Source organism: Pan paniscus, chromosome X, assembly GCF_029289425.2.
Source record: "Pan paniscus chromosome X, NHGRI_mPanPan1-v2.0_pri, whole genome shotgun sequence".
NCBI lineage: Eukaryota > Metazoa > Chordata > Mammalia > Primates > Hominidae > Pan > Pan paniscus.
This window is the reverse complement of record NC_073272.2, coordinates 54,618,710-54,642,047: the sequence shown is the minus strand read 5'-3', so window position 1 is coordinate 54,642,047 and position 23,338 is coordinate 54,618,710. Positions and strand designations below refer to the sequence as shown.

The 23,338-nt window shown below is 51.4% G+C and overlaps 2 protein-coding genes across 27 annotated transcripts in view; both read left to right on the top strand.

The window, feature by feature from the left end:
• IQSEC2 (IQ motif and Sec7 domain ArfGEF 2) overlaps nucleotides 1-17,007 on the top strand; it is a 95,537-nt gene extending 78,530 nt beyond the window's left edge. For 5 of the 9 annotated variants that reach the window (XM_055106462.2, XM_034950322.4, XM_055106464.2 and 2 more), the window contains 6 exons: nucleotides 950-1,075; nucleotides 3,567-3,666; nucleotides 4,556-4,717; nucleotides 6,367-6,540; nucleotides 7,032-7,081; nucleotides 7,680-9,988. In XM_055106462.2, the coding sequence (XP_054962437.1) occupies nucleotides 950-1,075; nucleotides 3,567-3,666; nucleotides 4,556-4,717; nucleotides 6,367-6,540; nucleotides 7,032-7,081; nucleotides 7,680-8,645 (1,578 nt within the window). In that variant the 3' untranslated portion in view covers nucleotides 8,646-9,988. Of the gene's footprint in view, nucleotides 1-949; nucleotides 1,076-3,566; nucleotides 3,667-4,555; nucleotides 4,718-6,366; nucleotides 6,541-7,031; nucleotides 7,082-7,679; nucleotides 9,989-14,991 lie in introns of those variants that run through there. The other 4 variants (XM_057301102.2, XM_055106467.2, XM_057301103.2 and 1 more) reach the window with 2 other exon arrangements.
• Nucleotides 17,008-17,354: 347 nt separating this feature from the next.
• Nucleotides 17,355-23,338, top strand: part of KDM5C (lysine demethylase 5C) — a 49,253-nt gene continuing 43,269 nt past the window's right edge. For 9 of the 18 annotated variants that reach the window (XM_024927292.4, XM_055106461.2, XM_014343457.5 and 6 more), the window contains exons 1-2: nucleotides 17,401-18,108; nucleotides 21,937-22,014. In XM_024927292.4, coding sequence (XP_024783060.1) covers nucleotides 17,959-18,108; nucleotides 21,937-22,014 — 228 coding nt within the window. In that variant the 5' untranslated portion in view covers nucleotides 17,401-17,958. Of the gene's footprint in view, nucleotides 18,109-21,063; nucleotides 21,165-21,936; nucleotides 22,015-23,338 lie in introns of those variants that run through there. The other 9 variants (XM_057301101.2, XM_057301100.2, XM_034950318.3 and 6 more) reach the window with 7 other exon arrangements.

Below are 23,338 nucleotides of genomic sequence, written 5' to 3'. Positions count from 1 at the left end.
CAGGAGGCTGAGGCAGGAGAATTGCTTGAACCCGGGAGGCGGAGGTTGCAGTGAGCTGAGATCGTGCCAACGCACTCCAGCCTGGGGCCACAGAGCAAGACTCTGTCTCAAAAAAAGAAGAAAAAAAAAAGAAAACGCTGTAGCCAACAAACATTTGTGGATGCCTTTCCACTGAGCCCAGCATTTGCTGGGCACCAGAGTTGGTGCTGGGCATTTATAGATATGAATCAGACGTGTTCTCTGTCCTTGGGGGCACTCACAGACCAGTCGGGGTGTGAAACAAAGACACATATAATACTTCTGCTTTATGGTCCAGTTTAGGAGAGGAGAAAGGAGAGAGAGACCATTTTCAGCCTGGAGAAATCAGGGAAGGCTTCTTAGAAGAGATAATTTTGGGATTGAATTTTTTTTTTTTTTTTTTTTTTGAGATGGAGTTTCACTCTGTCACTCAGGCTGGAGTGGAGTGGCATGATCTCGGCTCATTGCAACCTCTACCTCCTGGGTTCAAACGATTCTCCTGCCTCAGCCTCCTGAGTACCTGGGATTGCAGGCGCCCACGACCACACCCAGCTAATTTTTGTGTTTTTAGTAGAGACAGGGTTTCACCATGTTGGCCAGGCTGGTCTCGAACTCCTGACCTCAAGTGATCCGCTCGCCTCGGCCTCCCAAAGTGCTGGGATTACAGGCATGAGCCACTGCGCCCGGCCGGGATGGAAATTTGAAAGGGAGTTGAAATATGACCATGCAGAGCTGGGCAAGAAAGACATTCCAGACAGAGGGGCAAAGGCAAGGTAGCAGAAAAGTTTAGGTCTTAATTGCTGATACCCCTTGTGTCAGAGTGACACACATGTATGAGTGGTAAACTTCTTGCGGTTGAAAGTTAAGGTGCCAGGAGGCCTGAAGCTGATGGGCTGGCCTTGCTGACACCTGTTTCTTCATGCCTGTCTAGGTCCTGTCTCTCCCTCACCGTCGACTGGTTTGCTGCTGCCAGCTCTACGAGGTGCCAGATCCAAACCGCCCCCAGAGGCTAGGGTTGCATCAGCGGGAGGTCTTCCTCTTCAATGATCTCCTTGTGGTATGAGCACTGTGGGGGAGGAGATGGGAGGGAGAGAGTGAGCTTGACACCTAAGTCTGGTGTGAACCATATTGATGTTGGTGTGTGGTGTGTGGAGTGTGGCGGGCGAGGTGTTCTGCCATGCCATCTGCATGGTCTCAGGCAAGGCCCAGGCCTTCTCTGCCCCTCCTTTTCCTCACAGATGCATTTGGAGGTAGTAACAGACACACAGGGACAGAAAATATGAGGACCAAAGGAGATGACAGACTTACAACCTGGGAAGTGGTAGGAAATATCCCTGTCCACCTCAACAGCCCATAGGGTTGTGTGAAGAGGGGTGAACCTGCGACCCCCCAGGTCAGTCTGGAAATCTTCAGTAATCAAGATGCTTGAAGTGGGCTCGGCACCGTGGCTCACACCTATAGTCCCAGAACTTTGGGAGGCCAAGGCAGTTTGAATCACTTGAGCCCAGGAGTTTTGAGACCAGCTTGGGCAACATGTCGAAACCCTGTCTCCACAAAAAATACAAAAATTAGCCGGGCATGGTGGTGTGCAGCTGTAGTCCCAGCTACTTGAGAGGCTGAGTCGGGAGGATCACTTGAGCCCAGGAGGCAGAGGTTGCAGTGTGCTGTGATCGCACCACTGCATTCCAACCTGGGCAACAGAGCCAGACCCTGCCTCAAAAATAAATAAATAAATAATAAAAACAAAATTTAAAAAAGATGCTTGGGCCAGGCACGGTGGCTCATGCCTGTAATCCCAGCACTTTGGGAGGCCGAGGTGGGTGGATCACCTGAGGTCAGGAGTTCAAGACCAGCCTGGCCAACATGGAGAAACCTCGTCTCTACTAAAAATATAAGAAATTAGCTGGGCGCAGTGGCGCATGCCTGTAGTCCCAGCTACTGGGGAGGCCAAGGCAGGAGAATCGCTTGAACCCAGGAGGCAGAGGTTGCAGTGAGCTGAGATCGCTCCATTGCACTCCAGCCTGGGCGACAAGTGAAACTCTGTCTCAAAAAAAAAAAAAAAAAAAAAGATGCTTGAAGTGATTCTTCAAACTGAGCTCATTACAAGTAGAGATGTTTGTCTTTTAGGGATGGGACTCTTAGGACTTTGCAGGTTGGAAGGGACTTTCAGGGTCCAGCTTCCTAGATGGCCCACTGGATGTATGACTGCAGGGACAGAAAGCCGCCTTCCTCTAAGGCAGCCAGTTGCCTTGTTAGGCAGCTCTGACTGCTAGAATTTGTCTCCCTGTGGGTTTCTTCCAGCCATCTGCACTCAACCCTTGGCATCACAAAGAACAAGTGTTGTCCCTCTGCTCCAAGACAGCTCTCCAGGGATTTGAGGACTCTCTTGATCCTGTTCCCCCTGTGGTCTTCTCTCCTTTAGAGCAGGGTTTCTCAGTCTCATCACTGTTGACATTTGGGGCTGGATAATTCTTTGCGGGGACTGTCCTGTGCACTGTAGGATGTTTAGCAGCACCCTGGTCTCTACCTACTAGGTGCTAGTAGCAACCCTTCAACCAAAAATGTCTCCAGATGTTGCTCCGTGTCCTCTGGGGGCAATATCACCCCCAGTTGAGCATTGCTGCTTTAGCCGAAGTATTTCCATGCTCCCTCTGAGCCTTAGTTTCCTCCTCTGTGAAATGGAACTAACCCCTACTTCACAGGGTTGTCATGAGGATGAAATGAAGTAAGAGGTTATATGTGGAATCTGCCCTACCCCAGGGAGTACCTGGCCCACACAGTCAATGTGTAGACATCCCTCAGGTACTGAAACTGGTGTATGTCCAGCTCTATGCTAGGCACTGGGTATGCCAGGATGAATCAGACTTAGTCCCTGTTCTCAGGGAGCTCACAGCCCAAAGGACCTAAAAAAGTGCTTTGCGTCATTGTGCCATCCTGAAATCAAAACATTTCCTTTTACGAGCCACTTGCAGACCGCCTGAGGTGTTTGCAGCCTGTGTTAGTTGAGTCCAGAGTGCCCAAGTACTCGACAAAGATGTTGGGTTGTTGAGAGGAAGACTTATTAACTCTCTACATGGGTTCAGCAGAGATTGCCATTAAGTGCAGGCTCTGGTAAGGCCTGGTGACAGAACCCGACAACCAGACTCCTGCCCTCCAGTCCAGCAGGGGGCGATCACACACTCAGAGGACTAGCATAGTGCCTGACAAGGGAAAGGCACTGAATCACCATTCTGGAGCTCAGAAAAGGGGTTTACAAATCTCTGTGGGATGTTGGAGCAGGCTTCCTGGAGGAAGCAGGATTCAGTTAGTTTCTGGAAATGTGGTAAATGTCTGTGGTGCATGGTCATTACATCAGGAACTTGCGTTTTCTTCCATGTCTCCCATTCTGTCCCTCAAGCTTCCATTCTCCCCAGCTTGTGGGCATGTGTGTTTGTGTGTGTGTGTCTGTTAATGGGGTGGGAGGGGAGGGTGGTTACCAGAAATAGGTGCCACATGGAAATCCCCCACCCAAAGCGCTGCCTCTTGTCTTTTTCCCACCCCTGCCAAAGGTCACCAAAATTTTCCAGAAGAAGAAGATCTTGGTGACGTACAGTTTCCGTCAGTCTTTCCCCCTCGTGGAAATGCACATGCAGCTCTTCCAGAATTCATGTGAGTCCCTTCTTGGATCCCAGCTCCTGAGAGTCTATGTCATGGCCCCCATGCTCACCCGTCATCTATACCAGCTCCAGTTTTCGGAGTCCCTTACAACCGGACTAAGGGTCTCCAAAGCACCTACTTGGTCCCAGGATGAGGGGCAGGCCAGGGTGGAGTATGACTTGGGTCTAGCCCCTGGTTAGCTCATGGTCTTGCAGAGAACCACAGTGCATGTGTTGTCTGGTGGGCCAAAGAGACGGTGATCATGCTGTGCTCTGAAGGATGAACCAGGAGGAGCTTTGTTGCATGGTATTCCTGGCAGCAGAAGCAATGTGAGTTGAGGCAGAGGTGAGAAGGAAAGGGTTTCGAGAGAGCAGTGCATAGTTGTGTGCCTTTACATCCTGCAGTACAGGGAGTAAGAGGGCCACAGCTACCAGGAGTTTGAGGGCTTTGGGGCAAAGGGGAGCTGCTAAACATGCTCAAGCAGAGAAGAGGCATGATCAGAGTTAGACAGTAGAAAAATTATTTCATGGGCTAGGCATGGTGGCTCACACCTGTAATCCCAGCACTTTGGGAGGCCAAGGCAAGAGGATCGCTTGAGCCCAGGAATTCGAAACCAGCCTGGGCAACATAGTGAGACCCCATCTCTACTGAAAATAAAAAAAAAATCTGCGCATGTGGTGCGTGCCCATGGTCCCAGATACCCAGGAGGCTGAGGCAGAAGGATCACTTGAGCCCAGGAGTTCGAGGCTGCAGTGAGCCATGATGGCACCACTGCACTCCAGCCTGGGTGACAGAGAGATGTTGTCTCAGAAAAAAAAGAGCAGAAAAGAAAAATTATTTTATGTATGAGCCACCTTGCACCAGTCCCAACAGAGGTGCCCAGTCTCCCCTTTCTCCACAGATTACCAGTTTGGGATCAAGTTGCTGTCTGCAGTACCTGGTGGGGAGCGAAAAGTCCTCATCATCTTCAATGCCCCCAGCCTCCAGGACCGGCTGCGCTTTACATCCGACCTGCGCGAGTCCATTGCGGAGGTGCAGGAGATGGAGAAATACCGTGTGGAGTGTGAGTAGCCCAGCCATGTCTCCTCCCTGCTCTCCTGAAACAGTACCCTGCAGAAACCAAGAATCCTATCCTCAGAGAATCTCAGAGTTGAGGGTTAGCCTGTCCAACCTTCCCATCCTCGTTTCAAGAATTCTTCAGCCTCTGCTTGAATACCTTCAGTGACAAGGGGCTCATTACCTCCCAACCCCATTATTATCCTGAACTCTAATTATGAGCCAACTATTCCTTCTAGTGAAAGGTATCAGGGAGAAGAATCAGAGTATTGGAGGTAGGACTATAGTTTTAGATCCCAGGTATACTACTCATTATCTGGGTGAACTGGAGCAAATTGCCTAACCTGCCGAGCCCCAGTTTCTTCCTATACGAAATTGGGGTAATGAAGTCTCCTTCACAGAGTCATGGAGATGAAATGAGACAAGGTAGCCGAAATGTCCCAACACATCTTAGGCATTCAAAAAATCCGTATTTCCTGTCCCACCCTCTCTCCTCCTCTGCCCACATATCAATTCCTGAGCTGAATCCCAGTGGGCTATCCTCTCAGCCCCCAGGGGCCACACCAAGTCATTTTGATCATATATATATAATGGAAAATAGTGATTACATCTCATTCCTCCCGATGCCCTCCAAGTTTTCTCTTCTCCAGGCTAAGCAGTCACAGTTAAGTAACATGGTGTTAAGGAGAAAGAGGCAGGCAGACAGAGACGAGGCGGCGGACAGCTCCTTGGTGAGGCCTTCACAGCTCCAGGGCCACTCTACTCCTCAGCGAGGCAGGGATAGAAATTTCAGTTCACCAGATCCTTTGAGACCCTGGGGAAATCCTGAGAGAGGGATTAGTAGCCCAAGACGAGGGGAGGCCAGTAGACACGTGTTTCTATGAGCTCCGTGGGGAGGTGGGGCTGTAGGAGGCCGGAAGCACCCAAGCTCTGGAATCAGGCAGACCTGCTTCCAGAATGTCGGCTCTGCCATTTCCAGCTGTATGACCCTGGGCAAGCTCTAAGACTTCTCGGATACTCAGTTTCTTCCTCTGCACAATGTGGATGCTAATACTGACCTCAGAACTGTTGTGAGGACTGAGAGAGATCAAGTATGTGTAGCGCCCAGCATACTGCCTGGCACATAATAAGAGGATTTGATTCCTGTCAGTTTCCTGCTCCTGCCCTTCCAGGAGCCCCTCTGCTCCGGAGCAAGGTATCTGAGAACTGACTGAACTCTGGAAAGATTGCCCTTTGCCATAGGCTAGAAGGGCCTTACCGTCCTTACTGTGAACCATCTGCCATGAAGCTCTTTTTTGAAGGGCAGGGGTGCTTTGGGAGACCTGATTGCAAGAGGGCATGGGAGGGGAGAAGTCAGAAGGGTGAAAGGAAGGGAAAGGGAACAGGGAGAGCAGGCACCAAGAGGGATGAAGGGAAGGCTGAGCAGGAAGGGAGGGTGCAAGACAGGAGCTGGGCACTAAGGGTGCTTCGGTGATGGAGCTGCAGTTTTGGGGGAGACAAGGGCTGGTCGTCCAAGGGGCAAAACACGAAGCCTGGGGACAGAGGGAGGGAGGAGGGAGGAGGAAGGAGAATGGCCCATGGAGGGCTAGGGTCAGTCAGATGGGCTCTCACTCCTGTTCCTGACCTTTGCTCCCTGTCTCCCCGACTGCCACCCAGCGGAGCTGGAGAAGCAGAAAGGTATGATGCGGCCTAACGCCTCACAGCCTGGAGGGGCCAAGGACTCAGTGAATGGGACGATGGCCCGCAGTAGCCTGGAGGACACTTACGGGGCAGGCGATGGGCTCAAACGGGGCGCACTCAGCAGTTCCCTGCGAGACCTCTCTGATGCAGGTAAGCCCTCTGGGCCCCTGCCCTGGCTGGGGAGACATGGGACCGGGTGTCCTCTTTGCCTCCTGTCACTGGCCGCCAGCCTTCCCTCCACCTGCCACACATGCACGCACCCTGCCTTCACCCAGAGCCCTGGGCGCTGCGCCACAGGGGGCCTGGGAGCCAGGTCAGAGCAGGGGGAGCCCAGCGTTTGGGCCAGGGAGTGTGAAGTGGGGCCACAGTCTTGGTCCCTCTCTCTCGCTGCTCCCCCTCTCCTCCTCTTCTCCCTCTTCTGTCTCTCCTGTACCTCCACTCCTCCTTCTCCATCTTTTCCTCCTCTTTCTCCTCCTTCTCCACCTCTCCTCCTCCCCACCTCCCCCTCTTCAATGGGGGAAAGGGATAATGGGGTGTCTGTCCCCGGGAGGGGCCCAGTCCTGGTGCCCAGCTCTGGAGCCCAGCAGGGTAGGGAGGGGGGGTTGCTGCTCTGACGCTGGGCTCCTTGCTTGTGGGTGCAGGGAAGCGGGGGCGGCGTAACAGCGTGGGATCGCTGGACAGCACCATCGAAGTAAGTGCCAGCTCCTGCCCCACTCGTCCTCTGCATGAGCCCTGCCCCGGCCATGGAGACCCAGAGGAGGAGGGGACCTGTTGCTCCCCCTCTTCCCTGCTGGGAACCATGCGGCTGCCTCTCCCAGCCAACCACTCTCTCCATCTGTCCTCAACTCTGTCTGTCCTCATTCTGCCTGTCTCTCAGTCTGTCTTCCACTCTCCCGTGCCCCCTCTCAACCCCAGGGCCGACGGCGAGTAGGGATGCCCTTGGAGTTGGGCCACGAGAAGCTCTTACCTCCAAGTCCTGCTCTTTGACCCTGGGCGAGTCACTCTGCCTCTCTGGGCCTAACCTTTTCCCTGCCTGCAAAATGGGGATGAGGAGGAGGTACTGCTAATTTCTCCTCTCCCAGCTGAGGCTCAGCTGAGATAGTGGATGTGACAGCCGAGCTTTGCAAGCTGGGGAGCTCCACATACGCGTACCGGACTGTGATTTGGTTTTTATTACAACTTGGGGTTTGCTGTCTCCCCAGCTCCAGCCCTCAGGGACAGGGGTGGAATTTAGGGCTGGGGGTTTAGGGCATCTAGCCTGGCCTGACTTCCCCCCTCCCCCCTTCCAGGGGTCTGTTATTAGCAGTCCACGCCCTCACCAGAGGATGCCACCTCCGCCCCCACCCCCGCCGCCAGAGGAGTACAAGAGCCAGAGGCCCGTCTCCAACTCCTCATCCTTCCTGGGCTCCCTATTTGGAAGCAAGCGGGGCAAGGGGCCCTTCCAGATGCCACCACCGCCAACAGGCCAGGCCTCTGCCTCCTCTTCATCTGCTTCTTCCACGCACCACCACCACCACCACCACCATCATGGCCATAGCCACGGTGGCCTGGGGGTGCTGCCTGATGGGCAGTCCAAGCTCCAGGCCCTGCATGCCCAGTATTGCCAAGGACCGGGCCCTGCCCCGCCACCCTACCTCCCACCCCAGCAGCCCTCTCTTCCCCCACCTCCCCAGCAGCCCCCACCCTTGCCCCAGCTGGGCTCCATTCCACCGCCTCCCGCCTCAGCCCCACCTGTGGGGCCACATCGCCACTTCCACGCCCATGGCCCAGTCCCAGGGCCCCAACACTATACCTTGGGCCGGCCAGGCAGGGCACCCAGACGGGGGGCTGGAGGACACCCTCAGTTTGCTCCACATGGCCGCCACCCCCTGCACCAGCCCACATCCCCACTGCCCCTGTACAGTCCTGCCCCCCAGCACCCTCCAGCCCACAAACAGGGCCCTAAGCACTTCATCTTCAGCCACCACCCACAGATGATGCCAGCAGCAGGCGCGGCTGGGGGCCCTGGATCCCGGCCACCAGGGGGCTCCTACTCCCACCCCCACCACCCCCAGTCACCATTGTCACCACACTCACCCATCCCACCCCACCCCTCCTATCCACCCCTCCCCCCACCCTCCCCTCACACCCCGCACTCACCCCTTCCACCCACCTCCCCCCATGGCCCGCTGCACGCCTCTGGGCCCCCTGGCACAGCCAACCCCCCCAGTGCAAACCCCAAGGCCAAGCCAAGCCGGATCAGCACCGTGGTCTGATGAATGGAGAGAGTGAGCTGGGGAACAGGAAAGTCTGGGGAGCCACAGGAGAGGGACCTTGCACCCTCTTTGCTTCCTCGGTTTTTTCAAAAATATATATACACATGGCAATGTCCTCCTCCCCATGTCCTCCCTGCCTTGGGACCCATCCTCTCACCCCCAGCAGTTGCCATGGGGTTTCCTTCCAGATTCGAGGATCCTTGCCACTTGAAGCCTGGACTCAGGGTGCTCCAGCGCTGGGGAGTGGTGAGGGCCTTCCAGAGATCCTCGTACTCTTTCTCCCGTCTTCTTCTTCCCCACTTTTCCCTGGAGGTCTAGCTCTGTGGCCTCAGACCTCTGGGCCTGTGTGAGCTCTCTGTGAGCTCTGGCTGGCGGAGAAGGGCAGGTGTCCGGAGCTGTCGGGGTGAAGGCTTCCCTGGGGCTCCTCTGGCCGTGTGGGGCTAGGAGAGCGCTCTGTAGAGTTGTGGCCAAACCTCAGCTGGCTTGGCCCTCTCTCTGACCTCAGGGCCTGGCCACACACTTCCATGTGTCTTTTTGCCTGCTGGAGGACATGGACCATTGATGCACTTGGTGGGTGGGACCCTGCTTGTGTTGGCCCCACGTGGGGCAGTGCTTCCTCTCTCGAGCCAGTCTATGCCCTTTCTCCAGTAGGCCCCAGCCCAGACCTCTTCGGCTTCAGGAACTTGCCTCGCCCTGCAACGTTCTTATCCTGATCAAAGTCCACACAGGTTTTGGGGGGGGCTCAGGTCTGGGATGAGAAGGGCACTGCCCTCCCTCACCCATATTGCATGCCCCCCCCCCCATTCCCTTACACCTACCCCACCTACAACTGAAGACAATGCACTTTACAGATATCACCCACACACACCTCGCTGGGGCAGGGCACCCAGCATCAGCCCTGGGGAGAGAGGCTCCCAAAGGGCCACCATGAGCCCAAGCTATCCTTCCTGAGGCAGAGATTGAAGCCATCAGAGCTGGGGTTGGGAGCCAGAATGCCTGAGTCTTTCTGTCCGTCAGAATCTCCGCTGCCTCTCCAGCCCTTTTGCAGCCCTGTTTATTTATTATAAATATATTTTTTACAAGCCCCAGCTCCTCTTCTTGCCCCGCATATCCAGCTCCTCACTCAGCTCCTGCCTCCCTCTCCCCTCTCCACCATGGGCTGCAGTATAGACAGACAGATGGACCCTGGCTGTACGAAGGGCCAGGGCCACTGGGGCTTGGGGGCGGGGGAGGGTGGCAGTGGGAGGGGCTGTATGGAGAGGAGCTGGGGTTCAGGCATTGTCTTTTTTCCTCCTTGTATATAAGAATGTATATTTGATGCCTCATAAAAGACCTTGTGCTCACCTCCTGCCTCTGCCTCCTACTTCTGCGCCCCTTCCCCACTGTGGAGCCCATGGAGAGAGGCCTTAGCCCAGGGAGGCAATGCGCTAATGGTAGAAATTCAGGCACCTGGGTGGACGAGATGCTTTGCTTGGAGGGAGGTGGGAGTGAGGGAGGTTTTCCTATCTCATTTCATACACAGTTTGTGCGACAGAGTGGCAAGAGTATGGGCTTTGGAGTTGATCCAGTTCACATCCTGGGGTTTTCACTTCCTAGGCATGTGAATTCGGGAGAGTCACCCTCTCTGAGTCTCAGTTTCCTCAGTGTAAAACTTGGGGTGATAAGCCATTGCCACATGGAGATATGATGATTCCCAGGGGTAATGGGTGCCAAGGAGCCAGGACAGAGCTGAACAAGTTAGTTCCCTTGTCTTCGTTTCATAGGATGAATGCTTCCTTCCACTCTTGGGGCATCTCCTCTCACCCTGGATGTGGCTGGCCTGGCCTGGCCTTGGAGCTCCTCCTCATCCCCACAATGGCTGGCCACATTTCTATCCTTGAGGGTAGGGGAGTGATTTGGAAGGCACAGGGCTAGATACATTTTAAGAGTTCTGCATATACACTTAGGATGTCAGATAACAAAGAGCTGGACTCCCTTTCGTTTACAGAGAAGGGGACAGGCTGAGAGAAGGGAAGAGTCTCTCCCGAGGCCACTCAGCAAGTCAGGATGGGGTTTCCTGACTTCTAGCCCCAGGGCCCTTTCCAGTCCTCCCAAACCTCTTCCCTCCGAAACGGACGTGTTTCTAGCATCACTGATTATGTCCTGGATCTTAGCCTAGCGCAGGAGAAGTGGGGTTGAGCCATGCTTCTTGGTTAGAGTCAGCAGGGTCCCCAGAAGCAGCATTCAGTCACTGTTTTTGCTGCCTTCCTAGAATCTGGAATGGCCTCTAAAAGGGAATGGTTTGGATGGCCCCGCTCTTAGCAGCTCAGACCAATTCTTTGTTTTCTTCCTTGTATGCATGTTTAAAGGTGTCCCAGGGAAGACAACTAGCAAAAGCAGCAGCTGGGGCCACCTACGCATTTGATGCCGCCTCATGGACCAGACTTGAGGGTTTGAAGAGCTTAGACCCACAGGGTCCTGAATCAAGTCCAATCAACATTTTTTAGTTTTCTTCCCTGCTGGACCAAGCTGCACGATCATTTCCCCACCTTCAACTTGATTCTGGTTGCATTTTTCCAAAGCTCAGCTTTTAGCGCTCAAATCCTGGCTCGGTGACTTGCCTGTGCTGCATTTGGCAAGTCACCTAGCCCTTCAGAGCCTGGCCTTCCACCTGTAAGATGGGGATAACAACCTTGCAGGACAGTTAACAGATGCATGTGAAGTGCCTACCTCATGCCAGACACACAGTAAGCCACCTACAGAAACCCCTTATCTTGACATGGGAGGTGTTCCACAAGGTGGCCCAGCCAATCTCTGTGGTCCTAACTCTCATTCCTCACCCACACATTGGCCATCCACTTACTATTCCCCAAAAATGCCTCTGTGTACTTTCCAAACTCAGCATTTTACTTGTGCCTTTCCCCCCTGCCACAATACTCCCCCCAACATCCCTGATGAAGGTTTTCCCAACCCTTGCAAGATGGGCTTGAAGAACCCATCCTTCACAAAATGTGCCCTTCATCACATACTCTGAGATCCTTCCCCACCAGGCCTTAAGTGGCTTGGGAGTGACACTGGTCTGAATCATCTCCATCCAGAACATTGCCCCATATAGTGCCTGGCACAGCACAGATGGCACTAAAATTTTGTTGATCGAATGAATGAATGAATGGTTCTAAGTCTCAGAGTTAGATATCTTTGCATTGGTTGATTTATTGATTGATGCAACCTGTGTACCAAGTTTCCGGGCCCCTCTGGGAGCTCCTCATGCTTCCTTCAACTGTTTCCTAAGTTCTTCTCCTCCAGTCCTCATTGCAGTCCCAGCTCTGGGCTGTCCATGCTCCTCACTCCCTCCACCCCTCCAGAAATGCACTGTCCAGACTGTGGAGGGGGTAGTTCATCTCCTCACCTCCCCATTTCTCTGAGGACCCAAAGACAGCAAGCCCACTGACTATTCTTACATCAAAGGTGCTGCTGCCAATCTCTCTGGGGATGCAGATGGGGACAGACAACACATAACAAAGAACAGAACTGCTTGAACCCGAGAGGCGGAGGTTGCAGTGAGCCGAGCGAGCTCGCGCCACTGCACTCCAGCCTGGGTGACAGAGCAAGACTCTGTCTCAAAAACAAACAAACAAAAACAAAGGACAAAGGTCCTAGCATCTCAGAGTTCTTATGTTTGTTCTCTAGTGCTGTCCAATAGGCCTGTCTGTGATAAGCAAAATGTCCCATACCTATGCTGTTCAATACGGTAACCACTAGCCACATGTGGCTACTGAGCACTCGAAACATGGCTAGTGCAACTGAGGAACTGCACTTTCCATTTTATTCAATTTAAATGTAAATAAATAAGCACATGTGGGTAAGTAGCTGCCACGTCAGACAGTGTAGGATAAGAGTTTCAGGAGTGGACAGAGCCTGGTGGGGATAATGTGAAGATGATAAAATAAGTGCAGGCCCAGAAGGAAGCCCTGGGTATGTGGGAACACAGAGGAGGGGAAAACCCAACTTGGGGTGTGTGGGTGGGGTCAGGCACCATTTTCTGGAGCCGCTCCTTTTAGTGGAGTAGTCTTGAAGGGCGAGTAGGACTTAGCCTGATAGAGAAGGGAGGGAGGGAGCAGCGCATGAAAAGGCCTGGAGATGCGAGAGAATGCAATGTGTTAGTGGCACCGTAAGAAAGGAATGGAAGCTGGAGCTCCAGCGGTGGGCACAGCACATGGCACCGCGTGGAGACAGGCGGGTCTCCCCAGCCACTCCCTGTTACTCTGTTGCCAACAGATTTGTCACGCTGGCCTCAGCAGCAGCTAAAGTAAGACCAGATAACAAATTGGGCTATCTAGTACCTGCACTGTAAAGTTACCACTTTCCCCGTTGTAGTGGATGAGTATCTTGTGGAGACATGAATGGAAATGTTGTTACTCCTCAAATTTTACTCACTAGTTTTAGCGTTCGCTGGAACAATTATTATGGCTGAGGCTGTCAAATGGTGATTTTCAAATGCCATCATTCTTTCAATATGTCTTTTTTTTTTTCTTTTTTGAGACAGGGTCTCATCCATTGCCCAGTGCAGTGGTGCGATCATAGCTCACTGCAGCTTCGAAATCCTGGATTCAAGCGATCCTCCCACCTCAGCCTTCCATGTAGCTGGGACCACAGCCGCACACCACCATGCCCAGCTAATTTAAACATTTTTTGTAGAGATGGAGGTCTTGCTAGGTTACCCAGGCTGGTTTCAAACTCCTGGCCTCAAGCAGTCCTCCCACCTCAGCCTCCCAAAGTGTTGGGACTATAGGCATGAGCCACTGCGCCCGGCCTGGGCATGTCTTAGTTGGCTTTCCACTATAAGGGAGGGCTTTCCCTTCTACATTTATTTATTTATATCCTTATGGACTTAATGATTGTTTATTTTACTCAATGGGTTATATATAACCCATTAACATCATTCTTTATTTTGATGTTCACAGCCCCAGATTTGGCCAGTAGGAAGCCCTCTAAGCCCCTGTGTCCTGTGGCACATCTCCATCTTTTTCTGAGCCCTTCCAAGGAGCCCTGGTTCTTTTTAGTAGAGAATGACATTTAGAAACCAAGATTTGGGCACTAGGTGTTACAGCAATATTTTAAGAGCTTGCTCTTTTATTTTGCAAAGGTTTGAGCATCCATTGATGATTTCTAGCTCCATCATTCCTTCTATATAATTTAGAATTCTACTTTCCCTTTTCTCTCACTTTATTTACTTATATCAATGTGGAGTCATGGATTTTTATTTTAACCAGTGAGTTGTAATCCACTACTATCATAATTCATTTTGAATTAACATTACTTTGGATAAATCATTTTATTGTTATGTATATGTATAAGCACATACTATACATCTATATTTCTATACTAGACATCGATATTTCTCTGTCTCTGTCTAATAAACCATGAGTTCACACAGATACCTTGAGGAGGCTCTTTTAAGAGTCCAGGCTAGAGACAGTAAAAGGCTCACAGGAGGAGTGGAAGATGGCAAGGAGGAGGGGATGGATTCTAGAGCTATTTAGGAATCAGAACCAACAGCTTAAACCTACTTCAGAACTGGAAGAGATCATATTTTACAAACCAAAAAAAGTGAGACACAAAGTCAGTGTCAGCCCAGTTGATCCACAAAACATGAATGGGGTGAGTGTGGTTTTGAGCCCAGACGAGCCTTCCAGTCACTGCTCTGCACCAACTCCATGTCAGACCCTGTCTCCCGGGTGGATGGGTGAGGCCAAGCCAGCCCCCAGCCTGGAGTGAGTTTCCTGATGCATCCCAATTCTTAAGTCCCCAGTGTCTAGACTCCGGTTGTCCCCCAGCAAGACCCATGGCTTGGGGAACAAACCCATTTCCTGAATGCCTTACTACATGGGGAGCACCATCTGAGACTCTTACAGGCAGAATTGTACGGCAGTCAGACAGACCTGGGTTTGAGTTCTGGTCCTGCCACTTACTAGCCATGTGACTTGAGTAAGTTTACACTTCCCTGAGCTTCAGTTTCCTCATCTGTAGGATGGGGATAACAATACCTACTTCATAGCACCTGGCCCTTGATGAATGGCAGTCATCATTATCTCTAATCCTCCTAACAACACTGTGAGGAAGGGATTATTTAGCTTCATTATACAAAGGAGAAAATCAAGGCTCAGGAAGATGAGGTACTTGGCAGATCTCAGTGGGTGCATGTCAGCTCCAGGAAAGTAGAGACTACATCTGTCTTGGTCACCATTATATTCCCAGTGCCCAGAAAATTTGCTGGTGCATAGTAGAAATTTAATAAATATTTGTAAACGAATAAATTCTATCTCATTGGCTTCAAAGACTACATAATTTCTATTTAATCTTCCAGGACGGGTGTGTCTGGGCTAAAGGACCTCAAAGAAGGCTGTAGGAAGACTGTGCAGAGCTGAGACCCAAAATCTGGCCTCCTGATTCCTGATTCATGCTCTTTGTACTTCCCTGAGCCTCTAGATGGAAAGGCTGAACTTCCTTCGGCCTAAGATCTACCGTATTCTCCCACCTTCTAGATTCTCCTCACCCTTCTCTGGCCAGGCCTCTGCCTCCTTTTCATCTGTTTCTTCCACGCACCACCACTACCACCATCACGGTCACAGCCACGGTGGCCTGGGGGTGCTGCCCGATGGGGAGTCCAAGCTCCAGGCCCTGCATGCCCCATATTGCCAAGGACTGGGCCCTGCCCCACCACTCTACCTCCCACCCCAGCAGCTCCCTTTTCCCTCACCTCCTCCATTCCTGGTGAGGGCAAACGACAGGAAGAGCATTTGACCAGAGTCAGCAACTTCCTGTGTATCATTGGGCAAGTTGTTTAATCTTTCTGGAACTTGGTTCCTCATCTACAGACTGGGTAAATTCACCTACATCTTTCTGAAGACTGTTGCAAAGATTAAGGGAAATAATTGGTATGAACTAGCCATGTAGGCAATTAGATGCTTATCCATGTGAGAGGCTAGTGATATTACTGTGATTAGCATCACTTTGCCTAGTTTTCCTGCTTCCTGTCCAGACAGCTGTTCAGTTGGATCATCCACCCGTGTTTCTGGTGGAGAGGGGCTGAGGTTTCCCCTGACACCTAGAAAACTAGAAAGATGTCACTTAATATCTGTGTTACTTGGGACAAGTCTCCACACGAGCCAAGTGGGGATAAAGATCTTGAACATTCAAGGTAATATAAGCATTCAGGTGATAAAAAAAAAATACAAAAGCACTAGCACAGTGTCTGACACAAAGGAGATTCTTAATGAGTTTTGGCATATTGGTTGTTGACTCTCAGAAATAAAAATAACAGCTACCAGATACTGAGGGCCTGCTATGTGCCAAGTACACAACAATTCTGCAAGGTATGTATTATCCCCATTTCAGTTATAGAAGTTGGGACTTGTTCAAGGTTACAAACTAGAAAATGGCAGAGCTGGTGGGACTGCAAGGCATGACTCTTTTGAGCCCAGGGCATGAGCTCCTACCTGTGTGCCCTGTTCCCTCAGCCAGGATGTCCTTAGCTCAGTCCTGAAGTAGGCAGGATGGACCTAATTGGCACAGTATCTGATTAGGAACAGTTAACTGCACGAAGGTATGACACTCCCTACCTGCCTCGAGCTTACAGTGGATGTTTAATATGTTAAACAGGAAATGTTTGCAAAAAGTATTCATATTTTTCAGTCAATATATACTAAGGACATTTATTCATTTTTCTTTTGTTTACTCAACATTCATTTACTGCTTAACATGCCAAGTGCTAAGGATGTATAAGGCCACATGGTCCCTGCCCTTAAGGAATTCATAGTCTGATGGGGAAAACAAAATTACTTAATCAGCATGTACGCAAGTACTCAAATATTTGCACAGTAGGTGTTCAAACTATATGCAGTAGGTCCACAGCTGATGAATGACACAGATGATCCTCCAATCAGTAGATGCCTGATGTATATGTACAAAGTACTGGTTTGATGATACTCATTCAAAGTACTGTAGTTGCAATGAACCTATTCAGAAACTGCTCAAGGAACATGCACACGATAGGACTAAATGTACATACAGTTGGTACCAAATGCACAGGGGCTATACACAATAAATACAATCAAAGTACACGGATGTTTGGTAAGTGCACTGTAGGCTCACAAATGGGCAAACAGGTGTTTTACACAGTTGACACTGGATAAATACGCCGTTGCTAAACATCCAATAGTTAAAGTATACATACACACAGGCTTATTTTGTAGGAGTATATGCCACAAATGTGTACATGGTAAAAGTGAATACAGAACAGTTGAAAGCGTTCATTAAAATGCTGACTCCCAGTGACTTTTGGGGGGTAAGAATCGAAACCCCATCTCTCTACCTGTAACCTTGGATGAAATAAAGATTTCCTTCCTTTACTTGGGACTCAGAATCCTAAAAATCCATAATCCCCGGGGAGTGAGCAGCTTCCTGCCTTCCTTATTTCAAAGCCCCAGAGGCGTCAGTGTCTAGAGCTGAAGCCTAGTACATCTCCCCCCATCCCGCGGGCCAGCATAAGGGGTCCTTTGCAATCAGGCTCCCAGAGCCGCCTTCCGCGGCCCACACCGTTAAGACCAGGGAGAAGGGACAGAGAACACTGGTGCGGGGCTAGCGACCTAGTTGAGGTCTGCGAGGGAGTGCCGGTTTGACTCCACCACCCACGGACACCAGCTCCTCTTCCGGTCTCCATAACGCGCATGCGCATCACTGGCCTTTAAACGTGCACCGCCGGTCCATCCGGAAAGACGATCCGGCAAACTAATTACAATCTTGTTCCTCCGCCGTTGCAATGAACTATTTTCTCTCAGTCGGGGGTGGTACTTTTGAGTAACCCCTTCCAAATAGAAACCCATACCAGCCTATTTAGCTCGGTCTCCACTATATGAAGGTTTCCTAGGGCTTGGTGTGACGCAACGTATACGACGCTCGGAAGGACACCCCGCGGAAGGATCCGGTTTGTTGTGGTGTGGGGAGGGGAGACGCTGACAAACCAAGATGGCGGCGGCGGCGCTGAAGGCCGCGGCGTTTGGGAGGTAACTGTGGTGGCGAAGGCTGCGGTAGTGGGGAGGCAACCACACAGTTTGGAAGAAACGGAGCGGGACGAAGAGGCGGTAGCAGTAGAGTCAGCCTGAGACTCTCAGAGCACGACGGCCACACGCCCCCTTAGGCCCTCGGCGGGCGGCGGCTGTCCCGCTTAGGGCCTAGCCTCCGAGCATTGCCTCGGCTTCAAACAGCGGCGGCGCCATGAGTCCTTAAGGGCGGTCCAAGCCTCCCGATCCCTGGCCCAGACCTCGGGCCCACCATGGAGCCGGGGTCCGACGATTTCCTACCGCCACCGGAGTGCCCGGTGTTCGAGCCTAGCTGGGCCGAGTTCCGAGACCCTCTTGGCTACATCGCGAAAATCAGGCCCATCGCAGAGAAATCGGGCATTTGCAAGATCCGCCCACCCGCGGTAAGCCCCGGGGCCGGTTTTCGCCGGCGGCGAGACGGAATGAAGCAGTAGGATAGCCAGCGGCGAAGTCTGGGGTGGAGGGCAGCTCGAGGTGGGGAGAGGGGGTGGCTGGGACCGTTGTGGTTGCGGCGCGGATCGGAAAAAGGGTGTTGGGCCAGGGGTCCTCTCGTGGTGTGAGGCCCACAGGTGACCTGGAGTCAGAGATCCACCCCCACCCCGGCCCTTCAGAATCACTCCTGGTTTAAGACAGGGATTCCTAGTGGGCCGGAGGGAGTTCACAGAGAGGCACCCCGCACATCTCTTAGCCCGGGCCACCTAGGTCGAGGCTGTAAAAATAAGACGTTTCTCCAATCTGTTGTCATCACTTCCTTTAAGGCAGGCAGCATAGTATAGTATTAATAGAAAGATCGCAGTCCTGAAGGGAGACAGACTTGAGTTCAAAACTCCACTTTGAAGCTGAGCAGCTGTGTGACCTTGGGAAAGTAGAAGTAATCTCTCTGAGCCCGTGAAATGGATCCCAGGAATGGTTATTTAGAGGATTGAATTAAACTAGGTAGCGTCTGTATGTAGTACGCACTAGATAAGTGGTAATTATTGTGACTGTGAGGGTGTTTGATGTGGTCATTGGTTTATTCCTATGTAGGTTGACTCATATTTACTCATACCCTGCCAGGCCAATTCATCTATGATAATATCCTGGCCTGCTGGACCAGTCAGGAAATCAGTCTCACAGGGATTGCTCTGTCTCCCTTGAGGTGGGTTCAGGGAATTGTCCTCTTCTTTTCCTCGTTGAAGGCAATGTCAAGGCCTTTTCTGCACATCATCCCGCAGACTTGACTTCCTATGGAGATGTTTGGACCGGTCAGCTTGGTGGTAGGGTGTGAGTCCTTCTCAGAAGATTTCTACTCTCCTCTGGTCCAGGATGTAGGAGATCCCAGAGGATAGGGCACTCTTGGGCCCGCAGAACAGAATGGAGCCATGGAATTCTGTCCCTTTTGGAACATGATTGCCAGGGGTCAGCAACAAAGGCCATAGCTTTCCTCCTAGGCCTGGCTTCAGGCTAGAAGTCTCCCAAGGGCTAGGGCAAGCTGCTGCCTTGCTGGTATGGTGGAAAAGTGATGATAATGTTCAGTGATCAGTTGGGATTCCAAGGGCAGAAATTGAGCTTTGCTGGAAAAGGGTGTTTTTGAGTGGGTGTCTCCTGGCTGAAATGGAATAGGAAGCTTCATTCCCACCTGAGGAGGGCACCACAGGCCTCCTTATCCAACTTGGTGCTTTCTGGTGTTCAGCCACAGATCTAGGATGGTTTCAGATAGATCCTCTAGGAGGTGTTGGGTAAGCGAATTTCTTCCTTCTTGGAGTCTGGCCACAGATTTCTGAGGTATCCTTGTCCATGGTGAGGGAGTGGCAGTGGGTAGAGGGTCAGGAAGGCTAGTGGAAGGGAGAGGCAGGAGTCCTGGGCAGCCTCAAGGAGGCACTCCCTGAAGTGGTTGGGCAAGCCTGTGGGAAAAAGAGGCATAGCTGACGTAGGGGGTAGTTGAGGCCTGAATTCCTTTTTTCTATCTTGGACTGACTTAGGCAGGCTGGCCTTGTGTAGGTGTTGTTACCCTGCTTTGGGGCATCAGGAAGGGGAAGAGTGACATGTCCCAGGTGTGCATGGCCAGCAGGAGGCCGTCCTTTTCACTGCTCAACAGTGTGCTTCTCTCTAATCCAGGATACCTGGCTCTCTGGGTTGGTTTTGTTTTTTCCTTCTCTATGGCAGCTCCTAGGCCACCTTTAGGCAGCTGGCCTTCTTCTGGTTGAAGTTTGAAGTACTCGCTCAAGTGATGCTTGGGCCCAGGGTGGGAACCTGTATATGGGTGGGTACCTGGGAATTGGAGGTTTGCTGGAGGAAGGATGGTTTGGGGCCTGAATTGCTGGGCAGGTGACTGCTACGCTTGGGAAAGATGGGTGGGAGGAGAGTGTGGGTACCCTGAGTAGACCCAGTGGAGTTTGGAAGGATCTTGCTTTCTTCATCAGGTAGCCAGCCTTTTTTTTATCACCACATCCCAGTAATACCAACATATATTTGGCATACAGTAGTCTGGAGATGAAGGCAGGCGGTTTGCAGGGCCTTCCCAGGTATCTGTTGCATCCATGGCTCCTGCCGTAGCATTCCAGGGCTGCCATTTCCTGTCAGGTGCTTGATGTTGCACTGATTGTCTAGAACTTGATTCAGCAGGAAAGAAGGGTGCCCGGAGTTTTGGGTTTGAGCACCTTTTTAGCTGGGTTACCTGTGCTGAGGGGAGTGCCCTATCCTGATGAGAGGCAAGAGGGCATGGGGAGCTTGTCTGGATTTGAGCCATACCATTTTGGCCTGCCTGGTTTTTTTTTTTTTTTTTTGTCCCTGCTTACTGAGCCCCAGATGTTTGCCACCTGCTTTGGCTGGTAGGGGCAGGGGAGTGTGGTCTGTGTATGCATGCAAAATATGAGTCCTCTAGCCCATTTTCTAAAAGTGTGTGTGCAGAAGAGGTCAACAGTTTTTCTTCTCTTTCACTGTCTCTCCCCCCCGCCCACGTGTATGCATGTATGTATGAACACTGATGTCTGGTGTAGTGCAAAGGCCTTGGATCAGAGGTCAGAAGACATGGGTTCTTGGCCCCACCACTAACTCAGCATGTAATTTTGGAAATTTCACTTTTTTTCTCTGAGCCTCACTTTCCCCATTTATAAAATGAGAGCATTGGTTTAGGTTACTTTAGGTTCATTTCGCCACCCCAGCAGGAGCCAGGGCTCTGGGAAGGAGAGGACTGCATAGGAGGTTGGAAAGGGGTGTTGGAGAGGGGGTTCTTCACAGCTGACCTTTGGGCAGGACACAGCAAGCTCCAACTTGGCAGAGCAGAGTGTCTCCCACTTTCATGATCTTTCCCTGACTTCCCTCCCCAAATCCTCCCATTCTTTGCCACCACAGTCAGGCATCCCAGCACTTACCCCCACCCCCTGGGGCTTCCTCCCCTGCCTCTTCCTGTACCAGGCAGGTGTATGAGAGAGGATCTACAGGAAGCCTTCCAGACTGGGTGAGTGATACACATACTTGCTCCCTGTTCCTTGCTCTTCCCTGCAGTGTCTATCTCAGGCCCTTTAAACTGAGAGAACAAACATTAAAGGCCCAAACCTTTACGTCCTGCCACAATCGGACCTGAGCTACCCTGCATGTGTATTGTGAGGTGTGGTCAGCCTTAGATGTCAGGTCATAACGATGACTCCTTTGAATAACATTTTCATTTGAAAACTAGTTTTAATTTTCCATATTGGTCTGGCAAGGAAGCCAGGGCTAGAGTTCATATTCCCACCTCACAGATGAGAAAACAAGTTCAGAAAGCTAAAATCTCATAGCTAGTAAGTAGCGGATCTAGAACATGAACCCATATCTTCTGACTCTAGATCCTGTGTGCTTTCCAGTACTCCCAGGCCTGTGTGTCCTACAGCACGTGCCTAGGGGATAAGGAGTTAATGTGGGTGTGGAGAAGGTTTAGGGTCAACAAAACAGAGGCTCCATCTCTTAATTTCTTGAAATCCTGGCACTGTACTGTTGGGTGGGACTCAGGAGAAGTTTCCTAGGGCATGTGCATGGGGCCTTGGGTGCGGACTTGAGGGGGCTGCTAGACTCTTGTGAGTTCTGGGGGGAGGTGGGGGTGGGTGGTTGGGTAGGATGTTGGCAGGTTAAAGGGTCTGGAGTGGCTACAGGTTTGGGAAGGTGCCAGTGGGATTCCGAGCTGCTTTTGGTGACTTCCGGTCTTACACTATGCTGAGATAACTCAAGTCCCTTTCCCCTCTCTACCCTCTCAGGACTGGCAGCCACCCTTTGCTGTGGAAGTGGATAACTTCAGGTTTACCCCCCGAATCCAGAGGCTGAATGAGCTAGAGGTGAGAAGACTAGGAGCTGGTGGTGGGGTTGGGAGAATGTATACCTGAGTTCTAATCCCACTTCCCTTATAGTTTCTCTGGCTGAGGTACTTTACCTAGCTAGGACTTTATTCTCTCTTCTGTGAAATTGCATTACTTTAGTGTGCCCAGGGCGTGGAAGAAGCTTTAGAGCTCTGAATATAACCAAGAGCCAGGGGCATTTAGCATTTGTGATTTGATAGCCCAAAGGCTGGGGACATATATCCCTTTCTCACAAAGGTTTGCTACTTCTGAAACTCCCCTGTAAACTAGCCTACCCTAGCTGAGTCAACAAAAAGGAAATATGGAACTGGCTGATACCCCTTCTTCCTTGGCCAGCTGAATGTGGCTTCATATATCCAATTCATCCACAGCCCTGTGCTTTCTACTTTGCTTCCATGGGTGCTTGGTAAGGTGGGAGTTTGGGTAGATGGGCAGAACAACACAAGAACTGGGCTCTGTGGAGGCTGGAATGGTTAGAGACTTGGCCAGGGGTCAGGCAGGTAGGATTTTCCTTCTCCCTTTTGTTCTGTACAGGAAGTCCAGGCCCTTTTCATGGACAGGTGGGGTTTTTCCTGCTTGAGAATGCCCTGGGGTAGTGAGATTAGGTTCTCTAAAGCCAGTTCCACGTAAGATCCTGGAGTTTTCCATGGCAGCTCTAGGTTAGGCATATGCTGCCACTCCCTCCCCCATTATTATGTACCCACAAATCTTAATAGATGTCCAAGGGGTGGGGCATTAGGCCCAGGCCCAGCTGAATACTTATACCCTAAAAGTTCACTTGTGTTCTAGACCAGAGTTCCTCAGTCTCGGCACTATTAACATTTTGGGAAGCTAAGGTGGGAGGATTGCTTGAGCCCAGGAGTTCAAGACCAGTTTGGGCAACATAGCAAGACCCCATCTCAGAAAAGAAAAATATATCTTGTCAGGTTTATAGGGGTACAGCTTGGGCAAGATGTTGCCTAGCATGACACAAGGGCAGGTTTTCTGTAGAGGGAGTGCTGACTAATAAGAAGGAGCAGGGATGAGGCCAACTTCAGAAAGCTAAGGGGCTGAGGTCGAAGGAGCACTTCCTTGCCCTTTGAGAGTTCTCACAGCCAAGGAACTGTAGGTTGTTTCTTTCTACAAATAGACCTTAGTTTTTCTCAACTATGAAATGGAAAGAGCTGTCTTTGTTCCCCCTAATGGGATCAGGGCAAGATAGTGAATGGTAATGACTATCTAGTTCTTCCAAGAACCAGGCTCTCTGACTGGAGTGAGGAGGTTGTAGACTTGGGGCCTATGGGAGTCCTTCTTGGTTACTGAG